The sequence below is a fragment of the Notolepis coatsorum genome, assembly GCF_963971535.1.
Source record: "Notolepis coatsorum genome assembly, chromosome: 13".
NCBI lineage: Eukaryota > Metazoa > Chordata > Actinopteri > Aulopiformes > Paralepididae > Notolepis > Notolepis coatsorum.
This window is the reverse complement of record NC_140177.1, coordinates 105585004-105611832: the sequence shown is the minus strand read 5'-3', so window position 1 is coordinate 105611832 and position 26829 is coordinate 105585004. Positions and strand designations below refer to the sequence as shown.

Genomic DNA, 26829 nt, shown 5'->3' with positions numbered 1-26829 from the left:
ATATCTTTTTTTTATTTACATATTGTGATGATAATTATAAAACGTTCATGTGTGTGTTAAAATTTGTCTTCAAACTTACCCCATTATCTTCATAGAGCCTTGTCTTCCTTCTAGAACCTCGCCCTTCTTGAACGTTTTGTCCTGGGTAGGGGAATGACGGCACTGTTCCTGGATCTCAGCCGGTGCTGTTAGCATGGGAGCTAGTTCCAGCATCTAGACACTGCCGTCAATTCTAAGTTGATAAAATGAGATATGTTACATATAGGAATATGACCCACTAATGAATACACTAAATACAGCAATGTGGCTTATTTGAAAACACTGCATTTGCGAAATAAATACGACAACTGTGTTGCCGTTAGCCTGCAGCTAGCCTGCAACTAGCGCTGAATGTTAGCCAACTCACAGGTAACTCTCCCTGGGGGGAAATTGCTAGTCGCACACGGTAGATTTCAAAACAAGATTTTTGATGGAAAATATGACCAGAATCTCTGTAAAAACATCTCACAAACACTATAGACGATCATAAAAGTTAACGAATGCTATAAGAAGTCCAACAGATTAGTAAAACAGTACTTACACAGTCGTTTCGAAATGTACAGGCAGGCGCGGATTCCCCGGAGAAAATTCATTGTGCGACCGCTCGCTCTGGGGGAAAGTTTGGAAAACGGGAGCTGCGGTTGACAGGGTTTTTTATAGACTTCTGGTGAGAGCTGCGGAGTGATACTTGCTGTGTGTGTGGGGGCCGGTGTTCGTAATATGGCCACAAAAAATGGTGTCCCTCCGCCAAAAAATTTGAAAATAGTGCCGAAAAGACAGTGCGCCATTGGACGGTACCGCGTTGGGTGCTTTAGGAGAGATAGTATGTTCTCTCGGCAAATAGACTGTCCTATCTCTGAAAACAGTTCCCCGCGGAGCGCAGTCAGTGCACCCCTCCGATAACACTATATATAAACCATACTGCATTCATTCGGAAAGAAAGACCTATTCCAAATGCTATTTATAGGGTTTGACAATAATTACACTACTGTCGCTATTTTACAATTAACTATAATGAATTACAGGTCATACAGAACACGCGCCAGTGTTTGAACTAATGCACGAAAGCTTATTTCCGTGGGGCAGTATTCATATTCTACCGCTGGGCGCCAGGTACGCATGGTCTGAGCTGTGCGTAGATATATGCACGAAGGCAAGCACACGTTCAAATTGATAAGTCCCACACTTTGCTTAGAAATGATCGTGCACACGGGTTACGCATATATCTGTGCGTACGCAACATTGATAAATGAGGGCCCAGGCATCCACCTCAGAGTGTGGAAAATTCTGATGAAGACGTGGAAGACATGGAAGACTTGGAAGATTATTGTGATTATTAACACATGTAAAACAAAGTATGGTAGGTTTTGTATTATTATTATTATATATGTTTTTTTTTACTGTATAGCACACTCTCAGGGGCTCATACAGAAACAAGCATTTCATCATAAAGTATTCTGTATTTTATTATGACAAATAATAAACAAGCTTGAAACGTGTTGTTTTTTACGTCTGTACTAGTCTCGGCTCTCAGACAATTGGAGAGCGCTGCCAACAGCGCCACGGATAGAGACTGAGAACTGTCTGTACTGACAAAACTTAAGTAATTAGTTATTTGAATTCCTGAAAGAATTCTGTGATGTGATTATATGTGCCCTGGGTTTTGTATTGAGTTTTCCAAAATAAAGTAATATTTTTCTGAAAGCCAATAAGCAATATATCATTGTATAGGTCTAACTGAGCTGAAAACATTGATAGGTCACATGGCATGAAGCTCTGTGGCCCATATGTTGAATATGCTGCATATTGATCAATATTCATTGTTTTTTATTAACTATTTCAATGTTTTGGGGAGATTTATGTTTTTGTAACATGGCTGTATTGAAAGAAAGTGTTTTGGAGTACAATTACCAGTAAACAGTCAACATGTAAACAGTAACCATGGCCAAAACATTTACATCATCTGAGTATACCTTTTTAAACAGTATAATAAATGTTGTATTTTTTATGTATTGTCATCACATTTACATTTGTAGTCAAGGAGTAGGAGAACACATTCAGTTGCATTATTATCCATGGATATTGGTTATAATGGTCATATTGCCTTTTAAATTAAGATTATGTACCAGGCGAGGGTAAAAATACAATGTTTTCCTTCATTGTATCTCCATTTACTCTGGAATGGTAATAGATGTGTTTACTTACACTGGATTCATATGTCCTACCTTGTTACCTATCAAAGGAGACCAGACACATGGATATATAGGCCTTATGGTTCAGGAGCTATCATGATTCATTTGGGGCATGTAATTTAGGACAGGAGGCCTGAAAATATGCTTGGTAGTGTTATAAAAGATGTGATATAGCATAGCACACATTTGGAGGCAACTTCTGCATTGCTATCACATAATTTTCTAGCAGCAGGGGTGTATACCTTCCCAAAAATCACTATGCAAGTTAGTCCCCCAAGATGGTAACCGTGGCCCAAATTTGGGGCCCTGGCTTACGGCCTATTAACAGAACTCACAGAAATCAACCATCTAGTCAGTTTTAGAAATGTTTTAATTACACAAGTTATACACAAACAATTCCAGGACAAATAATGTACACTTCTGGCAGAATGTCCCACATACGTGTCGCATGTTTTGTTATGATGTTCTAGTTTTGTGGCATCAACCATGTTTTATACAGAATGACTCAGAAGTGTAATTATTAGTGCCGTCAGGCGATTTAAAAAAAGAATCGAATTAATTACAGGATTTGTAATTAATTAATCACATTTTAATCGCATAACCATTTTAGGCCTGATAGATGATATTCTATAATCATATTTCAAATTGCATGTGTCCGGATGGCGGAATTCAGTACTGTATCTACAAAACCTTGTTTAATCATCTTCCCTTTATTCATTTGCTCAGATTTTTCAGGTTTGGTCAATTTTAGCAGTCAAAGATAACAAATTTAATTAATTGATATTCTCATTTGGTTCATTACAATTTACTCAAGCCTAGTAACATACACAGTATTTCTGACACTGGGAATACATTCCCTGCGATCCATAGATGTCCCTAGAATCAGATACCATGAACATGCAAATGGACTGTTGTGGAATATATTATCATGTCATTAGACAGCTTGACTGGTGTCATTAGACCAGCTATATAATGTGCTCAGATGTGGCAGACATGCTGTCCCTTTAAGTATTTTTCTCTGTTAGCAAGACTGTTTATCATTCCAGTTGGGAACATCACCGGCTAGCCAAGGTTGATTCTCCTAACTGGGCCATTCTCATCATCATATCTGATATTATGTTACGTCTGACAACTGTGTATTTAACATACGTCTGAACAGAACTCTTGGTCAGTCTATGGCCAGACGCTACTGTGTTAACATGTTGTCTCTGACTGTAAACTGTCCTTTCATTGTGGCCACAGTGAAATAAACGTTCCTATTATTATTAATGACTCAGAATGATTTGTAAACGGCTCATCGTTTAGTCCTTTAATATTTCCCATTACAGGACCATTTAAAAAAGAAAGTCTATAAATGTGTATTCTACGTTCTTATGGAATGAATGAGATATAAACAATTTAAAAAATTAAAAGATTTATTTTTTTGTAATTAATTGTGCATTAATTTTCATAACGCAATAATTTGCTGTGTAATTAATTAATCTAATTAACACGATAAACTGACAGCCCTAGCAATTGTTTACATCATAATTATGTAATGGAATATTTCAGTTTTTAATCAATTGTTTTTCAAATGGCTTCGTAGTCAGTCTCCAGAAGAACAAAAAAAAAGAAAGAAGAGACACACCTACCTTTTGATTTTGTCCTTTTAATAATGTTTCCTTACACATAAAATTCAAAAACTAGAGAACTCAGCAACACAAAGATAGGAAAACATTAATAGTACATTTATCATTTTGTCTTTCCTCTATATGACACGGTTGTGTGAGCTGACGGGTAAAAGAAAGGATATCGTAATTATTTGAAAAAGGCCAGGGGGGGAGGGTCATCAAGAAACAGGGTTATCACCTGCTTACTGTGAAAAGACCTTTTCTGCATTTCTGTCGTGTATAATTTGTAAAAAAAAAATTACTTTGATATTTTGTTCCTACAGACACAGATGATGATCATAAGTGTTTCCCATACTTAAGATATATTTGTGACAGACCACTGCAATATCAGACAGACCCACCGCAAATAGGTTACCCTAGCTGATACCATAACACGCTTGTAGGTGGTATTTTTTTTACAGTTCTTTCCAATTGTCTTAACCACCCCAAGCCTCTCAAAGTACCACCACAAATAACCTAAGAACCCCCCGGGGACCACAGAGATCTCTCTCCATGAAAACCGATGATTCTGAATCACGTTTCAAAAGTAATTTGGTTAAACCCCGTAATCATTCCCCTTGATATAATAAAACACAATGAGGTAAATCCTGCCGGATCCGGATATTGGACCATATCTATCCTCTTTCACCCCTTCTCTCCCTCTCTATCTCACAGGTAGTGTGATGTTTTGGCATTGTAACAGCCTCCAAGCATCATGCCAGATACAAGTCCATTACAGTACTCTTCAAAGTAGTTGGCAATTAAGAGACACCTTGGATGCTTTGAGACGTGGAACACTTTGGCCCTGAGAGTTGCCTCTTGTTCCGTCAATGTAACGCCATCTGTATGGGCTTGGAAATAGGCTCGTCTCTCTCTCTTTTTTTTGACATCTGAATAGATGGCCGAGGTATTTTCATGTAAAATATTAACACTTATAACAAAACAAAACAGAAACCAGTAAACTCAATATTTGAACATTTAAAAAAGGAAACATTGTGTCTATTCCACCGCGTAAAGAAACAACTTGAACTTAAAAAGACTTCCAGGAAGATTCCAAAAAAGAAAACCCCCTTTTTTTTTTACATGCAGCAGGAAAAATTGGCCTCAAAATATATATGTACATTTCAACATCCTGGGTTTATTTCCAACAGGAACCGTCTAAGTAAACCTCTAAAAAGATTCGTCATGTAATGTTGGTTTTCATGGCATTTTTTCTTTTTAAAGTCCCTGTAAAGCAATAATAAATATGCGCTCCGAGTTTGTCACACCACAGAAAAATTATATTAATCACGCAGCCAAATGTGATTAAAAAGCCTTAATGACTATAATAAAACCCAGCTCATCTGGCTGATCAGCTCAGGATTGTGGGGGTGTGGTCAGATCACACTTGATTGACAGCTCCCTCAAATGTCATTATTTCCCATTCAATCATTAAAAACGATTAGCTATAAACTAGCAAATCTATCAAATGTGGACCCTACTTGGTAAGAAAGCTAGTCTAATTGACTGACTAGCAAACTGGTTAGACCACCCAAATCTGTTTTTATTCAACTATACCTCCCAGAGTATGGCGCGAAATGTTTTAGCATTTTCAATTCCATATATGAAACAGTTAGCATTAGCTTAAACGTTTTGCTATAAACTACAGAATGGACACTAATATTACTTGATTAGAAAGCTTGACTAATCGTCTAACTAGCAGATAGGTTAGACCACCAAAATCTGTGTTTTGATTTAGCTAGCATTTTCCATTCATACATGAAACAGTTAGCATTAGCTTTGCTATGCTACACTTTGGAGCCGATTATCGACTCTGGGAGAACCATGCTAATGCACTCTAGTTTTTATATAGTGTTAGGGGAGGGATTAAGGATGATTCTAGTGTGTCATCGAGCCATTCAGGCCCAAAATAATCCTGACCACACAAATGTTTAAAAACTTTAAAAACGGTCTAACTCCCCAATTCAGTCATATATAGTTCATCATATCGGTCATCTGTTCATCAGTCATGATTTTAGCAATTATTTTCTAACAAGTATAATGTGTTTAGAAACAAATCTGAATTTACTTTACAGGGACTTTAAGCACCACCTGTCTTTGATTTAGCGTTTTTTTTTTTCATGGAAGAGTTCGTCATATAGATGAACGCAGAGCAAGTATAAATTTACATACATGTCTGTCTGCCTGCCTTCCTGCCACGTCTCCATTTAAAAACAAACCGTTTTAAACAATCATCAATTTCAGTTTGAGACATGCTCAGTTTTCAATTTGCCTTGTTCACTTTGCCGCCATCTTGGTACGAGTTTGATGCAACAAGGAGATGAAGAATTGCCTGTTTACTTCCGTGTTAAAACTACAATATGAAAATGCCACTTCATTCAACGAAATAATCAAAACAGCCAGAATACATTATCGGAATTACAAGCTCATGATTACCTGACTCAAGATTGGTTTTCACTGCCCATAGTTTTTGTGTTGAGATTTTCATTCATTCAACCTTTTCTCTGGAATACATTGAGGGTAGCACTAGCACCTCAATTTCAATGATGTCGCAATTACAGACAAACACTCAAATCAGTTACAAATCGAGGCAGGGAGGTTTGTGATCATGGTTCTAATCTGTCCATGGAAGTGAATTTGTTAAAACTCAAGTTAAATGTGTTCATAGCGATCTACGGATATAAAGATGGCGGTAAAGTGAACACGGCTAATAAGAGGAATTGGGGATCTTTTTAAAAACATTTTCGTCAAGCCAAATGCAATTTTTGAAAGCTTCTAGCTCTTTAGACTCATATTTCATATGGAATAATAATAACAAGGCAGTTGTCATAAAAGGCGTTTTGTGGTGAACAACAACTACAGAGTTTGGCATCTTAAGGAGATATCAAGTCTAAAGCATTCTGATGTCTTGTGAGGTATTAGTCCATTCTCATGTATTTTCCATTGTGGCCATTTTCTTCTTCTTCTTCTTCTTCTTCTTCTTCTACAACAACGACAACAACAGTGAAAGCCCTAACGGTATGACTCATAATGCACTGTTCTCAGTTCCTGACAGTCAAACACTCCCAGAGTCCATTCTCTACACGCCATCTGCCGAAGTGACCGCCGTGTTCAAGAATCCATTCCCTCGTGATGATGTTCTGATAAAACTTTGGTGAATTTCCTTGGTCCAGTTTGATTTCAGTTCCCCTCAGAACCGTTCCTTTGCTTCCGTCTCTTAAGTGTTAAAGCGGCAGTTCAACAACAACAAAAAACATATTTTTCCTCTTACCTGGGCTGCTATCTATCCGTTACCTGGCCTGCTATCCACCTGTTACCTGGCCTGCTAGCTATCCATCTCGTTTTGGTATGATTTGCAAAGTTTTGGAGATATCTGCTGTAGACGTCTGCCGTAGAGACGTATGCTGTAGAGACGTCTGCTGTAGAGACTAGAGATGTCTGCTGTAGAGACGTCTGCTGTAGAGATATCTGCTGTAAAGACGTCTGCTGTAGAGACTAGAGATGTCTGCTGTAGAGATGTCTGCTGTAGAGATGTCTGCTGTAGAGACGTCTGCTGTAGAGATATCTGCTGTAGAGACGTCTGCTGTAGATACCTGCTGTAGAGATGTCTGCCCTCACTCAACACAATGCAGCTGAGTGATACTGGGTTTGTGTCACTCAAAATCACCCAAAGAATACATTTGATTAACCTCCCATATCTCTTTCCAAAAATCATGACATGGTTACTCAAGGTAATCCACAGACCTTGTTGCGAACAGTTTCATTGAGAACTATTTTATACCGACTTTAACACCTGCCATATATTAATGGTCTTAACTAACTTCGGATGTGCCTTTTGTTCATACGGCAACGGGGAGAATCCGCAAAAAAGTTAAACCACCTTCCTGGGTGGAAATCCTAGAAACGATACACCTTCGCGCTATCATCTGAACAGTCAAACCGCATAAAACTATGACGAAAGGGTTCTCAAGGCTCTCGTTGCGTACTGCTTATGTCAGAGCCTAGAAGCATAAACAAAGCGAACAAGCATGTCTGATTCTATCCACGGAGATCACCTGAAGGCTACATTGGCAGTACTTTTAAATACACAAGAATCAGTCCAGCGGCTATCACAACTAGTGACTGGAGCCACTGTCTGTGAGTGACTCTGCTTTGGTCCAATCACATTCCCCCACCCACAGTCTGCGAATCAGAGACAGAGTAGGGCGGGTCTTCACAGCATGCCTGGTTGTCTCAACGACCTGAGGCAGTGTAGCGTAGGGCTGGGCGATATGGCCAAAAACGTTATCGTGATAAAATTATTATTATATCGATATCGATAATTATCGTCGATATAATTTCTGTCAAGTTTAATTAACTTCTTATGCCCGGCGCTGACGGACGGGCTATTAATAGACTCACTTGTTTTGCTGCTGCGAATGTCTCGAGTTGATGTCGTCATCAGTCCGCGCACGTTTTCTACGCACCAGTGCATAGATTATTATATTCCACCAGGGGGCAACCTACCGCCACTGGATCATTATGCATTATAAGAATGGAACTAACAGTTAGCCAGAGCAAGCGGTGTATCCCATGACAATGTACTAACTATCACCCTAAAATACTCCGTTCCGCCCCAATACATTGCAACGACGTTCACCGCATACCCCACACTACTCTAACCGTGGCCTCAGAATTCACGCCACACACCCACTCCGCACGTAAACTATAAAATAGCGGCGTGCAAGCTAATGAGCCTAGCCAGCCTTGTTTACTACCCAGAGGTGCACCGCGGGTCTCCTTCGCTGTCGCCATCTCCTTCACTGATTGGTTGTTAGTGCGTGTGCTCATATCCAAGCTTGGAAAATCGATATATCGAAACTTTGCGACCACGTTTCATGTTTATTTCGAGGAAATAATTTATCGCGATAGTTATCGTTTTATCGCCCAGCCCTAGTGTAGCGTATAGGTTAGCGGGGCTCCGTCGTCTCGAGTCGACTACACTTTTACAGCCTCGTCTGCACGAAGAATTCCCTCCCAAAACACTAGTCTAAACGCAAAATTAAAAGTGAGATCGCTAGACAACTTCTGCGGTTTCTGTTGAGACTCTCTCCGTCTAAACATGGCCCAAGTAGTTCCTAAATGAAACTGCTCTCAACACGGTCAGATTACCATTTTGAGATTATCTTGAGGAAACGTATCATGATGTCTCTGGGAAGAGACACTGCCGTTGATGCTTTGAGTAGCACAAACCCAGAGCCATTCAGCTCCATTGTATCGAGAGTGAAGACAACAGACGTCTCCAAAACTCTGCAAATCACACAATCAAACCCTCTGGATGGATAAAATAGAAGAAATTCAGAATTGTGGGTGAACTGCCCCTTTAACCTTTGGACCGTGGAGACAGGTGGGCGTACTGTGGCAGTGGTGTCGTGGTGGACGGGGAGGTGGGTGTAACTCTGATCCCACCACCCGAACAGTTCTCCGGCAATTAATTGATATATTCTTAATACCCAGTAATGGAGGTAGGTATAATATGTTATGTAGCTACCTCTACCCAATACACCACTGGAGTGTGGATTCTGTGTTCTTAATCCAACACAAATCCCTTGAGAGAAAACGAACCTTAAAAAAAACACCATTATTCGTCTCTCACGGAAACGACTACATACTCCAGCTTCGTCTGACGCTTTTCAACCCAATAGTTTCAGCTGATGATTAGATATCTCTATTAAAAAAAAGGTTGCCGGACCACAAACACTGGGGCCCGTCGAGAAACGAGATCGTTGGGGGGGCAAATGCTGTTCGGGAGACCTTCAGTAAGCAGGACTGCCCTTCAAACGTGTTCTTAGCGGGCGGGGAAATGGCGCCCTCTTTATGTTCTGCGAGATATCCATAGTAACCCGTGGCGCGTGGGTGGTGGTGACATGGCTGCCTCCGGTGGCCATATTGGAACCCAGCAGGGTAGAGTTGGCCCTTTGGCCGGGGAGATGGCACCAGAGCTACAAGGCTGGCAACAAGACAGTCTGGCACGGGGCTCCTTCTCTCGTCTCTGGACATGTGGTACACTGGGGCCCGGCGAGAGAGCTAGGTTCATGAGAGGGAGGGTGGAGGGATGGAGGGTGGGCAGAGCGCTTTACAGTACAGTACAGTACATATGACAGCCAGCTGACACTGGCCAGGACCACACAGATGGGATAGTGTTGAGTCACGAGGGCTCCTGTGGGTCCCTGTCGTCACAGTTCCCAGACGGAGACCTGGCCTATTGGGGGGGGGGGTTACTGTCCCGGCACGTAAGGCCAGCTGATGGAGCTTCCAGAGAGCTGCATGTCGCGGATCAGTGTCTCGATGGGCGTCTTGCCCACCAGACGCATGAAGAAGAGCTGGGAGATGAGGCTGGCGGGGACGGCGCGTAAGGCGGGAAGGCGGAGCAGCAGGCGGCCGAAGCGCTGCGGCTGGTTGGGGTACTGCATCCTCTCGTACTCAGTCAGGGCCACCTGGGCCTTCTCCTGCAGGGACTCCACGTGGACCGGGTCGGTCAGACCACAGGCGTCTGAGGAGGGACGGAAGAGGGACGGAAGAGGGACGGAGAGAGGGTGAGTGGCAGAGTAGTCATTAAGAAGAGGGGGGGAGGAAGAGAGGGAGTGAAGAAAGGAGAGACGGTGGGTGGGAGGGAGGGAAGCAGGGAGGGAGAGAAAGAGGGTGAGTGGCAGAGTAGTCATAAAGAGGAGGGGAGGAGAGGAGAAGGAAGCGAGCGAGTGAAGAAATGAGACGGTGGGTGGGAGGGAGGGAAGGAGGGAGGGAGAGAAAGAGGGTGAGTGGCAGAGTAGTCATTAAGAGGAGGGGAGGAGAGGAGGAGGAAGAGAGGGAGTGAAAAAAGGAGAGACAGTGGATGGGAGGGAAGGAGGGAGGGAGAGAAAGAGGGTGAGTGGCAGAGTAGTCATTAAGAGGAGAGGAGGAGAGGAGGAAGAGAGGGAGTGAAGAAAGGAGATGGTGGGAGGGAGGAGGGGAGTGAAGGAAGGAAAGGGGAATAATCAAACGGAGGGAGGGAAAGAGTGGAGGGAGGTCAAGTTGCTTAATAATATAGCAGTTTACATAAATAGCTGTGAGGAGGAAGTTTGACATCCAATCAAATTTCACAATTTAGTTACTATGAATATAGAATGACATGTCTCATTGCTGCGACGTTAGAGCAGAGACATGGCTCGTTTTCAACACTACAACACTTAAAACAATTATCAGAATTTGGTTACTGAAGTTGGGAAAAAAAGATGTATCGATAAGTATATATATATTTTAATTAGGTCATTTGGTGATGTTATTTGCAGTCAAAACTCCTGCACACATTGTGGCACAATATTACAGCACTAGTAATAATTACTCAAACCATGCGCTTGTTCACTGCACTGGTGTTGATATACCAGGAGAGGGTGCTATAGTCCAGAAAGCTTTTCATAAACAGTATTTGCTAGATTCCTCAGTCACATCAGTTATCCGAGGACTCAACAGCAGGGCTTGATGCTTACTTTCTTCCTCAAGGAACACATGCATCGCCAATTGTTTTATTATCACATTGTAATCATGAATACATGCTGAAATACTACTACACTGTGGCTCCAGCTCGGAGTGAAATGTTGTTTTAAAAGGTGCAATATGCAGTTTGGGGAGAACATTTGGTGACATTTGCAGACATAACAACATTTTACTGGGTTTAAGAGATTTAATTAGTTTCACGATTGTTTGTTCCAAAATGAAATCATTCTACAAAACCAAAAAAAACATGGAACTGGAAACATAAGACTGCCTGACTTGTTTGTTTCGCACATCAATGCCCCCCCCCCCCCCCCCCCAAAAGAAACCTATTATCATGAACTTCTACATTATTTTAGATTTAACTCACCTGGCGAGAAGAGGGCGATGGCCTTGAGACAACTGTACTCTGCAGAGTCAACCTGCAGCCGAGTCAGCTTGTCTACCTGCTCCTGGAACACCCTCACCTGCAGGACAAGTAACACATTACATCTACCTGCTCCTGGAACACCCTCACCTGCAGGACAAGTAACACATTACATCTACCTGCTCCTGGAACACCCTCACCTGTAGGACAAGTAACACATTACATCTACCTGCTCCTGGAACACCCTCACCTGCAGGACAAGTAACACATTACATCTACCTGCTCCTGGAACACCCTCACCTGCAGGACAAGTAACACATTACATCTACCTGCTCCTGGAACACCCTCACCTGTAGGACAAGTAACACATTACATCTACCTGCTCCTGGAACACCCTCACCTGTAGGACAAGTAACACATTACATCTACCTGCTCCTGGAACACCCTCACCTGCAGGACAAGTAACACATTACATCTACCTGCTCCTGGAACACCCTCACCTGCAGGACAAGTAACACATTACATCTACCTGCTCCTGGAACACCCTCACCTGTAGGACAAGTAACACATTACATCTACCTGCTCCTGGAACACCCTCACCTGCAGGACAAGTAACACATTACATCTACCTGCTCCTGGAACACCCTCACCTGCAGGACAAGTAACACATTACATCTACCTGCTCCTGGAACACCCTCACCTGCAGGACAAGTAACACATTACATCTACCTGCTCCTGGAACACCCTCACCTGCAGGACAAGTAACACATTACATCTACCTGCTCCTGGAACACCCTCACCTGTAGGACAAGTAACACATTACATCTACCTGCTCCTGGAACACCCTCACCTGTAGGACAAGTAACACATTACATCTACCTGCTCCTGGAACACCCTCACCTGCAGGACAAGTAACACATTACATCTACCTGCTCCTGGAACACCCTCACCTGCAGGACAAGTAACACATTACATCTACCTGCTCCTGGAACACCCTCACCTGTAGGACAAGTAACACATTACATCTACCTGCTCCTGGAACACCCTCACCTGCAGGACAAGTAACACATTACATCTACCTGCTCCTGGAACACCCTCACCTGCAGGACAAGTAACACATTACATCTACCTGCTCCTGGAACACCCTCACCTGCAGGACAAGTAACACATTACATCTACCTGCTCCTGGAACACCCTCACCTGCAGGACAAGTAACACATTACATCTAATAGGATCACAGAACATAACATTACAGAACTACAGAACATAACAGAACAGAACGGGGGCTACATGCCCCTTGAAGTTCTGAAGATGCCCCCTATAATATGCATTAGACTTGCAATAATAAATAATAATATCAATATAATACATAAAAAAATTTTTTAAAGCTGTATGCTATCAACATTGTGTTTATACAAGGGCTTTTATTAGTAAAGATTATAAACTGCCCCAAGCTGAAAAGCTAAATGACTAAATGCAAAAGGTTCCTGCAATCAGTTCACAAGGGCAACGCCCCTCATAGCCTATAGAAAAGGTTCAGTTAAAAATGTTTTATTCCCTACCCTGGATTACAGTAACTTGATTACAATAATGATTAGAGGTCAAAGTAAGTGTTTGGATTGGATGTTGTTTTTTACTTGAGGTTTAGAGGTACAGCAGTGACGAATGCATCCTGTGTTGTGTGAGTGAACAGTGAGAACGTTGTGACATCTGGTCGTCGCACAGAGACTTTGAATATCCAGTGTTGCGTCTCCTACCTGGTCCATGAAGGAGACCACTCGCTCAGCAGACATGGGGGAGGAGTGGAAGCCGGCGGCAGCCAGGAGGGGAGCCATGTGGAGAGGGAGGGCCGACTGGGCCGCGTTGAGGATGAACAGCTCACTCCAGCTCAGCCGCAGCAAAGCCACCTGTCAGGGTTCGGTTTTGTTGTTATTATGATGTTTAAAAAATATATATATTTATTATGATAATCTGTGGTGATGATGTTATTCTTGTGTTTTTGAAAAGCACAATCTGTGGTGATGTTGTTGATGCTTTGATGATGTACGTCATCATCATACGTTTATCAAAAAGCACAATCTGTGTTTGCAGTATGGCGCCCACTGTTAAAACACGGTTGGCTCCACACATGATGGTTTTTTTGGCTACTCGGAAATGCATTGTCTGAGTCTTTTGATACAAGGACAGGCAGTAGGCTATGCAGCCATCATGTATCACAGTCCTGACAAAAGTATATATATATTATTAACAACAGACCTGTATTTTGAATTATGATGGGTTTCAAATACTTTCCAAGAGCTTCTGGGCGACAGCATACAGGCTTATTGCCAGGGATGTGAAAAGGGAGGTGGTAGCAACTAAAAACCTCCTCTGTTTCCTGACATGAGCCAGTGAATGAACCAACAGGACAGGTATCTCCTGCATCATGATTAATCAACAGGACAGGTATCTCTTGCATCATGATTAATCAACAGGACAGAAATCGAAATGCCTTCTCCATACAGATCCTAGATCAGATCACCTGCTCAAATGTGTTAATTCATTCATAGGAAACAGTCATTGTCTCCACAAATACCAACGTCTTTGCACAAGTGAATCCGTGCTACACTCTTAACTCATTGACCGCCGGGGATTAGACGGGCCCTGTTCTAGCACTGCCACGCTTTAAAAGATAGGAGTGCGTCACCTTGTTTGTAGAGCTATAACTATATTCTATATTATAGCTATGGATACATTTTCATTCAATCAATCAATCTGCACGGTGATTGATTGAATGAAAATTCAAAATAACAGATTGCAGAATGGGTACAATACAGTACAGCTCAATACACACAATTGTTAACACCAGGGTCCCCCATTTTCAATTCATAATGAATTTTAAGTAAGGGTGCAACTTGCTCCGTGCAATCCATTCTTTGTGGATCTAGCCCTCTGTATTTATACTTCTGTAACATCCACGCACAGCCTATGCAACCCCGGATGTAGCTAGATTCCCTAGATGAAACATAACCGAGGCAATTTCCCTTCTCAACCAACCCATTGATAACAACAACCCATATAATACACGTGTTTATGTTTGTTTTTGCTTGTGTTCTTGTATATAGTGTAATATAATTATATTTAGTTAGTTTGTTACGTTTGTTAGTTAAGTTAGTTTGTTAGTTTAGGTTAGTTTTAACGATAGCTTAGGTTCGTTTTAACATTAGCTAACGTTAGACAAGTTAACGTTAGCTAAGTTAGCAGCAGGGATGGACGCCGTTGTGTAAAAATGCAGCTACAGGCAATCGATGATGAGCTGCTGATTTTAATCGGCAGGAGAGAGAGCTTGTCAAAGCCATATATAATATAATATCCCTGTGGTGCGGTCGTAGGCACGACAGTAGGGGTGGGACAATACATCGATCCAGATCGATATATCGATCTATTATCAATAATCAAATAGGATCGACGCAACGTAAAAAGATCGATTCATATTGCGATACTCTTATTTTGAAAATCCCCGCGAGTCATATCCGCCGGTGCCCAGTATTGTGAAACTCCGTGTAGAAATTACAGCAGTGTTTGCGTCTGCTGTAAAGCACTACAGAGCGTCTATTTTGCGAGCCGATATAAGTCTGTGCAGTTTTTTCCCCGCAACGGGTCAAATGCATATAACAGGCGTTGCATCGTCGCCATTCCTTTATGCCAACGTCGCGTTAAATATCTAAATGAACGTCGCGTTGGCTGCTAAAAGCTAAGCAGCTAACCGTGAGAGAGAACAGGAGAGTGGAAAGGGGACTTGGAAGGAGGAGGGGTGGGGGCTGTGTGTGTCTGTGTGTGTCTGTGTGTGTGTTAAAGCTCAATATATAAAAACAAAAGTGAACAGGAGGTCTATTTGTATTAAAAACAATAGATTGTTTTTCATTTAAATGTCTGGAAGAGCTCAAAAATAAATACATCAATTGATATTTCCGTAGCCTTTTTTTAGTTGATCTAAATGTGACTGATTGTGTTAAATGGGCACATAATATCGCCTCATATCGATCGCAGACACCTGAATTGAATCGTATCGTATCGTATCGTGGCAGACTTTGTGATATCGGCAAATATCGTATCGTTGTCCAAAGAATCGATATCGTATCGTATCGTGATGAAACTGATGATTCCCACCCCTACACGACAGCAGCTCGAATTACCCGTTGTATTAAATTAATTGATTGCTGTTTAACTTGTCCATGTGTCCAGTCCTTTCGACTAGCCCCACCCGTGCATTGTAAACAATGATGCATGTAATTATATATATATATATATTTTTTTGTATTTTCTTTTTATTATTATTTTTTAAACAAACACATAAACAAACATGACAACACACGATAAGATATACAAGCATTAGTTGACAGTGCACATCCAATGAAATCACATTTTAGTTAATTGTCTTATATAGGATATACCCTTAATACCCGTTATCTAAAAACCTACACACATATGCTCTAGCTCGTACCCCCTCCTCCCGGACCCCCCATTGGATAATCCATCCATTTTCCCTCGCTCCTAACCAGACATTACCATTATATGCTAGCTTTTATTTTCTCCACCACTTCTAACCACAATGTCATTTTGGATTCATTGAGACCCAAAATTCTTGCTGTAGATATTTCTTGATAGATCACATCGAGATATGTAATAATCCAGACCTTTCGGCAAATTTTTTCCGGTTGGAACCATCGTGATGCTATCAGCTTTTTAGCCACTGTGATACCCGATAAAACCAATCTCTTTAGCTGTGGATGTACTGCACACTCAAAAACATCATTCAGCAGTAATACAGAGGGGTGTACAGGTATATTCCAAGTTAAGAGATTTGATAATTGCTGGGTCACCTCTTTCCATAATATCTTAACTGGTGGGCAGTCCCAGTACATGTGCATAAATGTCCCCTCGTCCCCATTTGTACATAAGGAGCATTTGGAGTCTTGTATAAGACCCATTTTTTTCAGTCTTATAGGAGTCAAGTATGTCCTGTGAATATAGTTAAGATTGATTTGTTGATGGTCCGGGTTCCTTGATGTGAGTCGAACATTTGCCCAGGCTTCTTGCCATTCAAAATCACTTTCCAGGTCTGGTATATCCCTCCTCCAGACGGAGTCTAGGTGGAGGGTTTCATACGAGGACGTTAGTAATTGATGGTAAAAATCTGAAACAAAACCTCTCGATGTCTCTCTTTCATAGAAGAATTTGTGGTATCTGTGGTGTTCAATTGGTTTCTTTAATGGAACACCTTGAGTCTTCAAACATAACAATAACTGTATGTAAAAAAGATGTGTGGACTTGGTGAGATTAAATTTTTTGCGTATTTCTTCATAACTACAAAAACCCCGTTTGTTAAAAACATCCCCTAATGAGTGTATGCCTTGCTTTTCCCATATAGGGAATCTTATAGGTCGTTTTCCAATCAAGAGTGCATTGTTATTGAATAAGGGAGTATGATTGTGCCATTTATGTGGGTTAGGATATTTTTTTTGTGTTTCACGCCATATCCGGATCGCATGAGTAATTATGGGGCCAAATTTCCGTTCGCAATGCTTAATTGATAGTTTAGTGTATGCTATGTCCTTCAGTCTATGTGGGGCTACTATGTTTTCTTCTAATTTTCTCCAGGATACTAATGCTTGGGGATCAAACCATGTTGTCAATGGTCTTAAAGTGTACGCCTTAAAATAGTGGAAAAAATCTGGAAATGCCATGCCACCGTCTGCTTTATTTCTCTGTGCGGTGGATCTTTTTATACGTGGTGGTTTGTTATTCCAAATAAATTTGTATGTGGAGGAGTGTAATTTTTTCCAGTAACCCTGGAGGGGGTAACGGTAGCATTGAGCTGAAGAAGTTGATTCTAGGTAGCACGTCCATCTTAACTATTGATATCCGTGCCTGTACTGAGTTTTTAAGTTTTGCCCACCTATCAAGGTCGTCTTTGATTTTGTTTTGGATTTTTGTGTAATTGTGCTTCACCGTTTGTCTTATGGTGGGGAATATTTCCACTCCCAAACATCTAAAGTGTTTTACCATAGGTATCTCTCCTGGGAGGGTTATATCTTTTTTTGCAGGGGCGTTAAGTGGAAGGAAAGCCGACTTCGGCCAATTTATCTTGAATCCCGATAAATCTCCAAAGTTCTCAATCAACTTGAGCAGATGAGGCAGTGTGGTGTTGGGATTTTGCATGAACAGTATTACGTCGTTCGCATATAAACTAATTTTATGTTGTGTGCCCTTGATTACGATTGGTTCTATGGATTGGGATTGTCTTATATATTGTGCTAAAGGCTCTAATGATAGATCGAATAGTCCGGGACTAAGAGGGCAACCCTGTCTAGCTGAGCGTGATACCGGAAAGATTCCGGAGGTGATTATACCTGTTGTAATCATGGCCGATGGGTCTTTGTATACTACTTTAATCATATCAATGAAACCTTTACCTAACCCCATCTTCTCTAATACTGCCCATAGATACGACCATTCCAGCCTGTCAAAAGCTTTCATTGCATCCAGGGACAGCATCGCCTTAGGTATGGTGTCGTCCTTGTCGGCATCTAGTACGTGCAGTAATCGTCTTATGTTATCAGTGATCAGGCGGCCTCTTGTTATGAAGCCAGTTTGGTCCGGATGAACTAAAGACGTCATATGCTTTTGTAATCTGATGGCTAATACCTTAGAGTACAGTTTGATATCGGTTCCGAGGAGGCTTAAGGGTCTGTAACTACCGCACTCGGTGGGGTCTTTGTCTTTTTTGAGAAGGACTGTTATGAGTGCAATATTGTCGTTCTTATGGAAGTTCCCCTCCTTGACTGAGTATAAGATCATATTTAGTAATAAGGGTCCAATTATGTCCCAACAAGAGAGGTACATTTCTGGTGGGATACCGTCTCTACCAGGAGCCTTACCACTTTGCATTTCGGATAAGGCCTTCTTGAGTTCCTCTAGTGTGATCGGTGTTTCTAACTGTTTAGCGTCATCTTCTGAAAGTTTAGGGAGAATAATTTGATTAAGATATGTGTCCATTTTGTTTTGATCGAAGGTCGTTTCTGATTTATATAAGTTGGAGTAGAATTCTTTGAATGTCACGTTTATTTTTTCAGGGTCTGTAACAAGTACTTGTTGTGCTCTAATGGTAGTTATATCTGCACATTTTGCATTAATTCTTAATCGCATGGCTAATAGGTGACTAGGTTTAGAACCTTGGGAGTACTGCTGTTGTCTTGTGCTACGTATTTGTATTTCCGATTGTTGTCTGTATATCAAACAACAGTCAAACAGGAAGTGACAACATAGGAAGTGACACCACATTCCCACAAGAGATCTGCAAAAAAGTACAAAATACCCCTTACAAGCACAACCTTTTCAGAATTATGTAAATCAAAAAGAAGCATGTAAATAAAAATAAATATAAAAAAGAAACAGTAAATCACAAAGAGATATATCTATATATAGTTATATATATTTTATACAGAGTAGGCCTACATCTTAAACATAAACACTCATGACCCATATAAGCCATCTTTCAATTATAAAGAATGATAAATGAAAATAGTAAACAATCGAATGAAATGAAATAATCAAATGAAACGGGTCAAAACATTTTCCTCATTGAGGCCTCTAGGCTCTAGACAATCCAGAAAATGAATATAGAAACACGCAGGACTATGAATCCAATAGGGTTTACCCTTGGCTTTCACAGACTTTCATACACACACGTATGCGCAGGCAAGCACACCAGGCTGGGGCTCGGCCTTATCCTGGCTCTTCCTCCTCTGCTCTGAGCTCAGATGAGACACAACCAGGACCTGAAAGGATCGGCCCTTACACAAGGAGCCGGAAGGTTTTTCAGCCAGGCTCCTCTCCTCCCCTACCAGGGAGAGGAGGCACAGGAAGACCCGACGAGGCAAGAGAGCTTCCAACCCGAAGACGCAGGGGGAGGTGGCAAACATAGTCAACATTTCAGAGGTAGACCTCAGTGACTCCCAATGTAAACTACTGTCCAAAGGACTTTCTTTTGTACCATCTCGTAAGGTGGACGGTTTCACTACAAAGGTTGAATTGTTTAAGTTTTTTAGGAACATTAAGCTTAAAGCTTTTTATTCTAGAGATGTCGACAAAAATATTGTTTATTCTACTCCTGGAAGCACAGTGCTGCCAGAAGTCAGTTCATTGGACACGGCTGATAGACCATTTAAAACACTGTTCAAGCCTCGTAGCACGTTCACTCCACAGATTAATCATGCATCAGTTGACACATTTTGTAGACTAGTGGAGGATGAAGTTATGCTTCTATGTGGGAAAAGTAATGAAACTAGATTATTCCCTAATCTGCTTGAGTCAGAGAGACTAGCACTTAAGGAATTGATGCAGTTAGATAATCTGGTGTACAGGAAAGCCGATAAAGGCTCAGCCTTAGTGGTACAGAATAAGAGTTCCTATGTTGCTGAAATAAATAGACAATTAGCAGACACAGATGTGTATATTCCTTTAAGCACAGATCCAACTGTTCGGTTCTCTTTTGAGATCAAAGAGGTTCTAAAGCGCCTTCTTAAGGAGGGTGAGATTTCTGAGAAGGAATTTAAGTTCATGGTGAATGATAACCCAGTAAGACCTATTATTTACACTTTGCCCAAAATTCACAAGGATCTTCATAACCCACCAGGTCGACCTATTGTGGCTGGTATCGGGTCACTTACAAAATTTGTTGACTCACACCTTAAAGAATTGGCTGCAGCACAACCTGGTTATTTAAAGGACACTACCGACTTTCTAAGTAAGCTGTATGAGTGCAGTATAGAAGCTATTGATATTTTGTGTACTATGGATGTTTCTAGTTTATATCCTAGCATCCCACATATTGATGGGTTAAGTGCATGTAGATATTATTTGGATCAGAGAATAGAGCTACATCCCTCTACGGAGGCATTAATATCATTGACTCAGGAAGTCCTTAATAAGAATTATTTTCGTTTTCAGGATCAATATTTTTTACAGAAAAGAGGCCTAGCTATGGGCAGCCCGGTAGCGGTTAATATGGCCAACTGTTTTATGTCGAAGTTTGAGTCTGAATGTATTTTCAATAATAATCCATATGTTGGACACATTAAAGCCTATTGGAGGTATATTGATGATTTATTTTTTGTATGGTCAGGCACTAAAGAGGCTCTGGAAGAGTTCCACTTGTTTCTCAACTCTCAGAGAGAGACTATTAAGTTTACTATGAATTATGATTCACATTCCATAGCATTCCTCTATGTATTGGTGAAAAAGAGACAATATTGCCCATACCGAAGTTTTCAAAAAAGAGACTGATCGAAATTCGTTTCTCCATTATAGCAGTTATCACCCACCAGAGCTCAAGAGGAGCCTTCCATTTAGTCAGATTTTGAGATATAAACGTATCTGTAATACAGATGACATTTTTGATACACAAGCCAAGGAGCTTTGTCAGAACTTTAGATCTAGAGGATATAGTGAGGCCCTTATTGAGAATTCTCTTAATAAAACTAAACAGATAAACAGACAATCCCTTTTTACACATAAAGACAAAGTAAAAAGCAACTCCGTAGCATTGGTAGAGCTGCCGCGATTACCGCATTACCGCGGTATCGCTGTTACATCACGGCCACCGCAGAGTAGGCTGAATACCGCGTCACCGCTGTTTTTTATAATAATAATAATAAATTACCCTCCTATCGTTGGGCTTGCGGCTCTGCAGATATACCCTACTCCTCTATCGAAGTTCCAAGCGACCCTATTGGGTACCAGAAAAGTCACGTGAAACATTGCAGACCACTGATTGGTCAGAAGAGAGACGCGTCACACGTTTTTTACGTCCTGAATGTCAGCTCATCACAACACGGCTAATAACGTTAGCTTTAACTCTCCGCCGGAGTGGACTACCATCGCTCTTCAGGAGTACTAAACGAGACATAATGATTTTACTGTCTGCAACGAATGTTATAATAAAAGCCCTTCGTTCTATACACTTGTCTGATTGAAAACTTTATTAACAGACCGCAGAATGGGACAACTCAGCACGCTCTGAGCAAAGAAAGGAACTGAGATATGAATAGAGTATTGCTTGCCTTGGTATGGTCCGGTAAATACGCTGATGTTATTGAACGTATAACTATATAATGTTAATGCCACAAAACGAATGCCTTTATTATAAAGTAGTAACTTTATAGTAATAATAATAAGAAAGGGTCAGGGGGGTTAGGGGTAACCACCCCTGCCCGCGACACCGAGTGAACTGCGCACGACCAGAGGGGAAACTTCGAATCCGTGTTTCACTTTCAATAACTAATGCGTGCTTGCCGAATCCCAAACAATATTCATGCTGCAAAGTCATCCTCTAAAGATAGACATTTAGACTAGAGGCAGGCTATATGCTATAAAGAGTAGACTACTACTAAAAAAAAAATGCATTCAAACTTTTTTTTTTTTTTTTTTTTTTGCGTGCGGTAATAACCGCGGCGGTAGGAAATATTTTGCAAATGTGTGCGGTAAGGAAAACATCAATACCGCGGCAGCTCTAAGCATTGGTGTCCACCTTCAGCCCTATTTCTAGAGATATGCGTGATATTGTGAACAAATACTGGTACATTTTAAAGTCAGATCCTAAGATCGGAGGTGTGTTCCAGGAACCACCCAAATACTTCTACAAACGGCAACCTAACTTAAGGGACCAGTTAGTTAAAACAGATTTTCCCAAAAAATGTACCCATTTTATGGCTAATATTCCAAATGGCAATTTTCCATGTTTGTCTTGTACCCAATGTCATGGCATGATTAAAGATACATTTTATTTACAACCAAGTACAGGTAGGAGTATCGCTGTTAGAGGCCGGATTACCTGTAATTCTGATTTTGTTGTTTACTTGCTTAAATGTCCCTGCAACCTTTACTATGTTGGAAAAACAAGAAGTCGTTTTAAAAATCGAATTTCGGAGCACAAATGTTCTATAAGAAGAAATGACGAGAAGTCTTCAGTTGCAAGGCACTTTAATAAGTTAGGACATGATATTTCTGGCTTAAAATACATGGGTATAGAGCAGGTCTTGAAACCACCAAGAGGCGGCGACAGAGACAGGCTCTTGCTACAAAGGGAATGTTTCTATATTCATTTTCTGGATTGTCTAGAGCAGGGGTAGGCAACCCTAGGCACGTGTGCCTGCATAGGCACGCAGGGGCATTTTCATAGGCACAGGGGGCAGCATTAAAAAAATAAAAAAAGTAGATTTTTTTTATTATTATTTTTTTTTTTGCTTTGACATATTATAGTGAAATATTTTGCACTGTTGTCGCATTTATCTTGTTGAAATCCCCCCATAGGTTCTTTTTACTACCACATATTTAATTGAGACCCTTTATTTGTTTATTATTTCAATTTAGCTGGAAATACATTGCTACATCATTCAGTAACATTTGCAAAGCCTTATAACAAAAACATTATTACGGTCACCATTGTGACCAGTGGGATTAATCAACACATTGTATTATTTATTTTTCTATTTCATTGAACATTGCACATGTTAAAAGCAATTTTTTCTCAAAATGTGAGTATTACCAAGTCAACTTGTGTCCTTAAAACAATGACAATAAACATAGTTTTATTAGGTTGAAATAATGTGGTTGTGTACTTATTTTTCTGTTAACTTATTATGGATTGAAAACTGAAAACCTTAATGCACAGTAACTGAACTCAATATTTTTAAGTTCTGGTAACTTATTATTATTTATTTTTTTACAGTGTAGTCTTGCGATCAATCAAAGCTTATTTACACGATATACCTCACATTCACCCTCCATTCACATCCTGGTGTTCTCCATTAGGCCTGTAGGTGGAGCTATGACAGCACACGTACAGTACACACCGATGGTGTGTGATGTGTCCAAAAATGAATGGGCAAATGTGAGTGAAATGGTCGCACTGTATGCAGCTGTTTGTCTGCATTGCATCCCCCCCCCCCCCCCAACTCAGATTTAGGGTTGATACAACCATCATAATAATATTGTTAATAATAACAATAATGATGTAATAATGTAAAAATTATCATTAAAAAGACCTGAATATGAGAATTTCTTTTTACGATGCATGGAATATTGTTGAGGCACACTAGTTACAACTAGGGCTGACCTTCGAAGCTTTTTTTGGCAATCGAAGCTTCGGGGCCGAGCTTCGATTTTAATTCGAATCTTCGAATTTTTTTTTTTTTTTTTTTTTTTTTTTTAATATATATATATATATTTTTTTTTCTTATGTTGTGGGACTTGTACAGCACTTTCGTAAACGTTGTTGTTTTTAAATGTGCTCTATAAATAAAGTGGGTTGGATTAATTAATTAAGTAGCCCCTTTCGTGACTGACGCATCCAACAAGGTTTCACTCGGCTGTGTGATTTAATTCAAGGTGGATCGCTGTTGTCGTTTGAACAACTTCAGATTTCATGGGAACTACCAATCCCCCAAATCAAGAATGTTTAAGATGAATGAAGTAAGATTTTGATTATTTGAAATATGGCCTGTGTAGACTAAACTATGCACAGAATTATGTCAGTCTACAAGGTCCGGATTCTACATGGTCCGGCAATGTAGACCTTGTAGACTCCACTACAGACCAATTATCAGTGAATGTTCATGCATTTTTAAGAAGGGCAACTTCCACAAAAAAACAAAGAACTCACCAAAACATCTCAGTAGCACCTTATCTAAATGTTATATTTCATATGGAGATTCATATTTATTTATGTATTGCATGCATTTCTACATTTTATTTCCTATTTTGTTTATTCATCCCAGTATCTTTCTTTCTTATGTGTGGAATTCTACAAGGTGCGCGCACACACACACACACACACCTACACACACACCTACACACACACACACACACACACACTTACATTTAGTCATTTAGCTGACGCTTTTATCCAAAGCGACTTACAAGTTCTGTACGACAAGACAGCAAGAAGGGTACAACTCTATCAGCTGAGTAACAATGTTCATCAAAGTGTTGAGTGCTACAGTGTAGGTTAGTTTATTAGGACAAGTGCATGACAGTAAGGTTAGTCACGGTTAGATTTTTTTTTTTATCATTTCAGATAATGGTTGAAGAAGTGAGTCTTTAGTCGACGGCGAAAGATTGGACGGGATTCGGCTGTCCTAACTGGGATGGGTAGTTCACACACACACACACACACACACACACACACAAATCGAAGTAAAAAAAAAAAAAAAAAAATGAAAAAAATATTTTTTTGAAAAAAAATTTATATATTTTTTTTTTTTTTTTTTTTAACTTCGATTTTTTTTTAATGTTCGAAGCTTGTGCCATCGAATCGAACGTTCGAAGCTTCGAAGCATTTAAGACAGCCCTAGTTACAACTATATTTCAAACAGGCACTCCATGTCAAAAAGGTTGCTGACCCCTGGTCTAGAGCCTAGAGGCCTCAATGAGGAAAATGTTTTGACCTGTTTCATTTGATTATTTCATTTCATTCGATTGTTTACTATTTTCATTTATCATTCTTTATAATTGAAAATGGCTTATATGGGTCATGAGTGTTTATGTTTAGAGTTTAAGATGTAGGCCTACTCTGTATAAAATATATATAACTATATATAGATATATCTCTTTGTGATTTACTGTTTCTTTTTTATATTTATTTTTATTTACATGCTTCTTTTTGATTTACATAATTCTGAAAAGGTTGTGCTTGTAAGGGGTATTTTGTACTTTTTTGCAGATCTCTTGTGGGAATGTGTTGTCACTTCCTATGTTGTCACTTCCTGTTTGACTTGTATTTACTAGGGTCACTTACCCTTCATGCTTCATGCAAGCCATTCTGAAGAAGGTGTGTTCACACCGAAACGTCATATGATTACAGGCTGCCAATAAATTTGGAAAAACCTGGAGTGCGTGCCTGGACATTGTTTCCCTATTTTTTATGTATGATAGTCAAGTCAAGTCAAGTCAAGAGTTTTAATTGTCACGGCATACAGGTATACAATGAAATGCGGCTGGTCTTGCCCGCGACGATGTGCAATACAGTGGTACAACATATAATAGAATCCAATAAAATACAGTGGTACAACATATTAATAGAATCCAATAAAACAGTGCAATAAACAGGTACATGGTGTGCCATCTCGGTATCTGTACATTAGTATTTACAGAGCATATAGGACATGCTAGGTAGCTTTAGTAGTGCAATACACTGTTCCTGATGCTATACTACTTTAAGTGGCCTTTCCTCTGGCCATAAGTGTGCGTGTGTGCGGCATGAGTGTTAAAGTGGCTGCTAGTGTGTGAGCGTGCTCAGCGTGCGTGTCGTGTATGTGCTTGTGTGTGGATAGTTCAGTTTCTGTGTCTCTCAATGTTCATTGTTCAAGGCTCTGATGGCCTGGGGGAAGAAGCTTAGCCTAAGCCTCTCCGTCCTAGTAGCTGGAGTTCGCAGGCGTCTGCCTGACCTCAGCAGCTGGAACAGGCTGTTATTGGGGTGGTGGGGGTCTTTCATTATCCTGCAGGCTCTGGATTTGCACCTCTTGTTGTATAGAGCCTGCAGGGGAGGTAGCGCAATACCCGTGGTACGCTCGGCTGAGCGCACCACTCTCTGTAGGGCCTTCTTGTCCTGTGCCGTGCTGTTCCCATACCAGGCAGTGATGTTTCCGGTCAAGATGCTCTCTACAGCTCCTGAGTAGAAGGACTGGAGTATCTTCCCCGATACTCTGAACTTCCTTAACTGTCTCAGGTGGTAGAGGCGCTGCTTCGCTTTCTTTACTACTGTGTCTATGTGTGTTGACCATGTCAGGTCCTCTGAGATGTGGACCCCCAGGTACTTGAAGCTGCTCACCCTGTCCACGGTAGCCCCGTTAATCGTCAGTGGTGTGTGTGTCTCCTGCTGACCTCTCCTATAATCCACGATCAGCTCCTTGGTTTTACCAATGTTCAGGAGCAGGCTGTTGTCCTGGCACCAACGTTCCAGTACCTCAACCTCCTCTCGGTAGGCCTTCTCGTCGTTGTCCGAGATCAGCCCCACCACCACCGTGTCGTCGGC

At 40.8% G+C, this 26829-nt stretch overlaps 1 protein-coding gene across 2 annotated transcripts in view; it reads right to left on the bottom strand.

Annotated features, from left to right (window-relative positions):
* Positions 1-3883: 3883 nt before the first annotated feature.
* Positions 3884-26829, bottom strand: part of nr2f6a (nuclear receptor subfamily 2, group F, member 6a) — a 62135-nt gene continuing 39189 nt past the window's right edge. For both annotated transcript variants that reach the window (XM_084327482.1, XM_084327483.1), the window contains exons 5-7: positions 13514-13663; positions 11760-11856; positions 3884-10412 (exon numbers count right to left, since the gene is read on the bottom strand). In XM_084327482.1, coding sequence (XP_084183608.1) covers positions 10138-10412; positions 11760-11856; positions 13514-13663 — 522 coding nt within the window. In that variant the 3' untranslated portion in view covers positions 3884-10137. The remainder of the gene's footprint in view (positions 10413-11759; positions 11857-13513; positions 13664-26829) is intronic.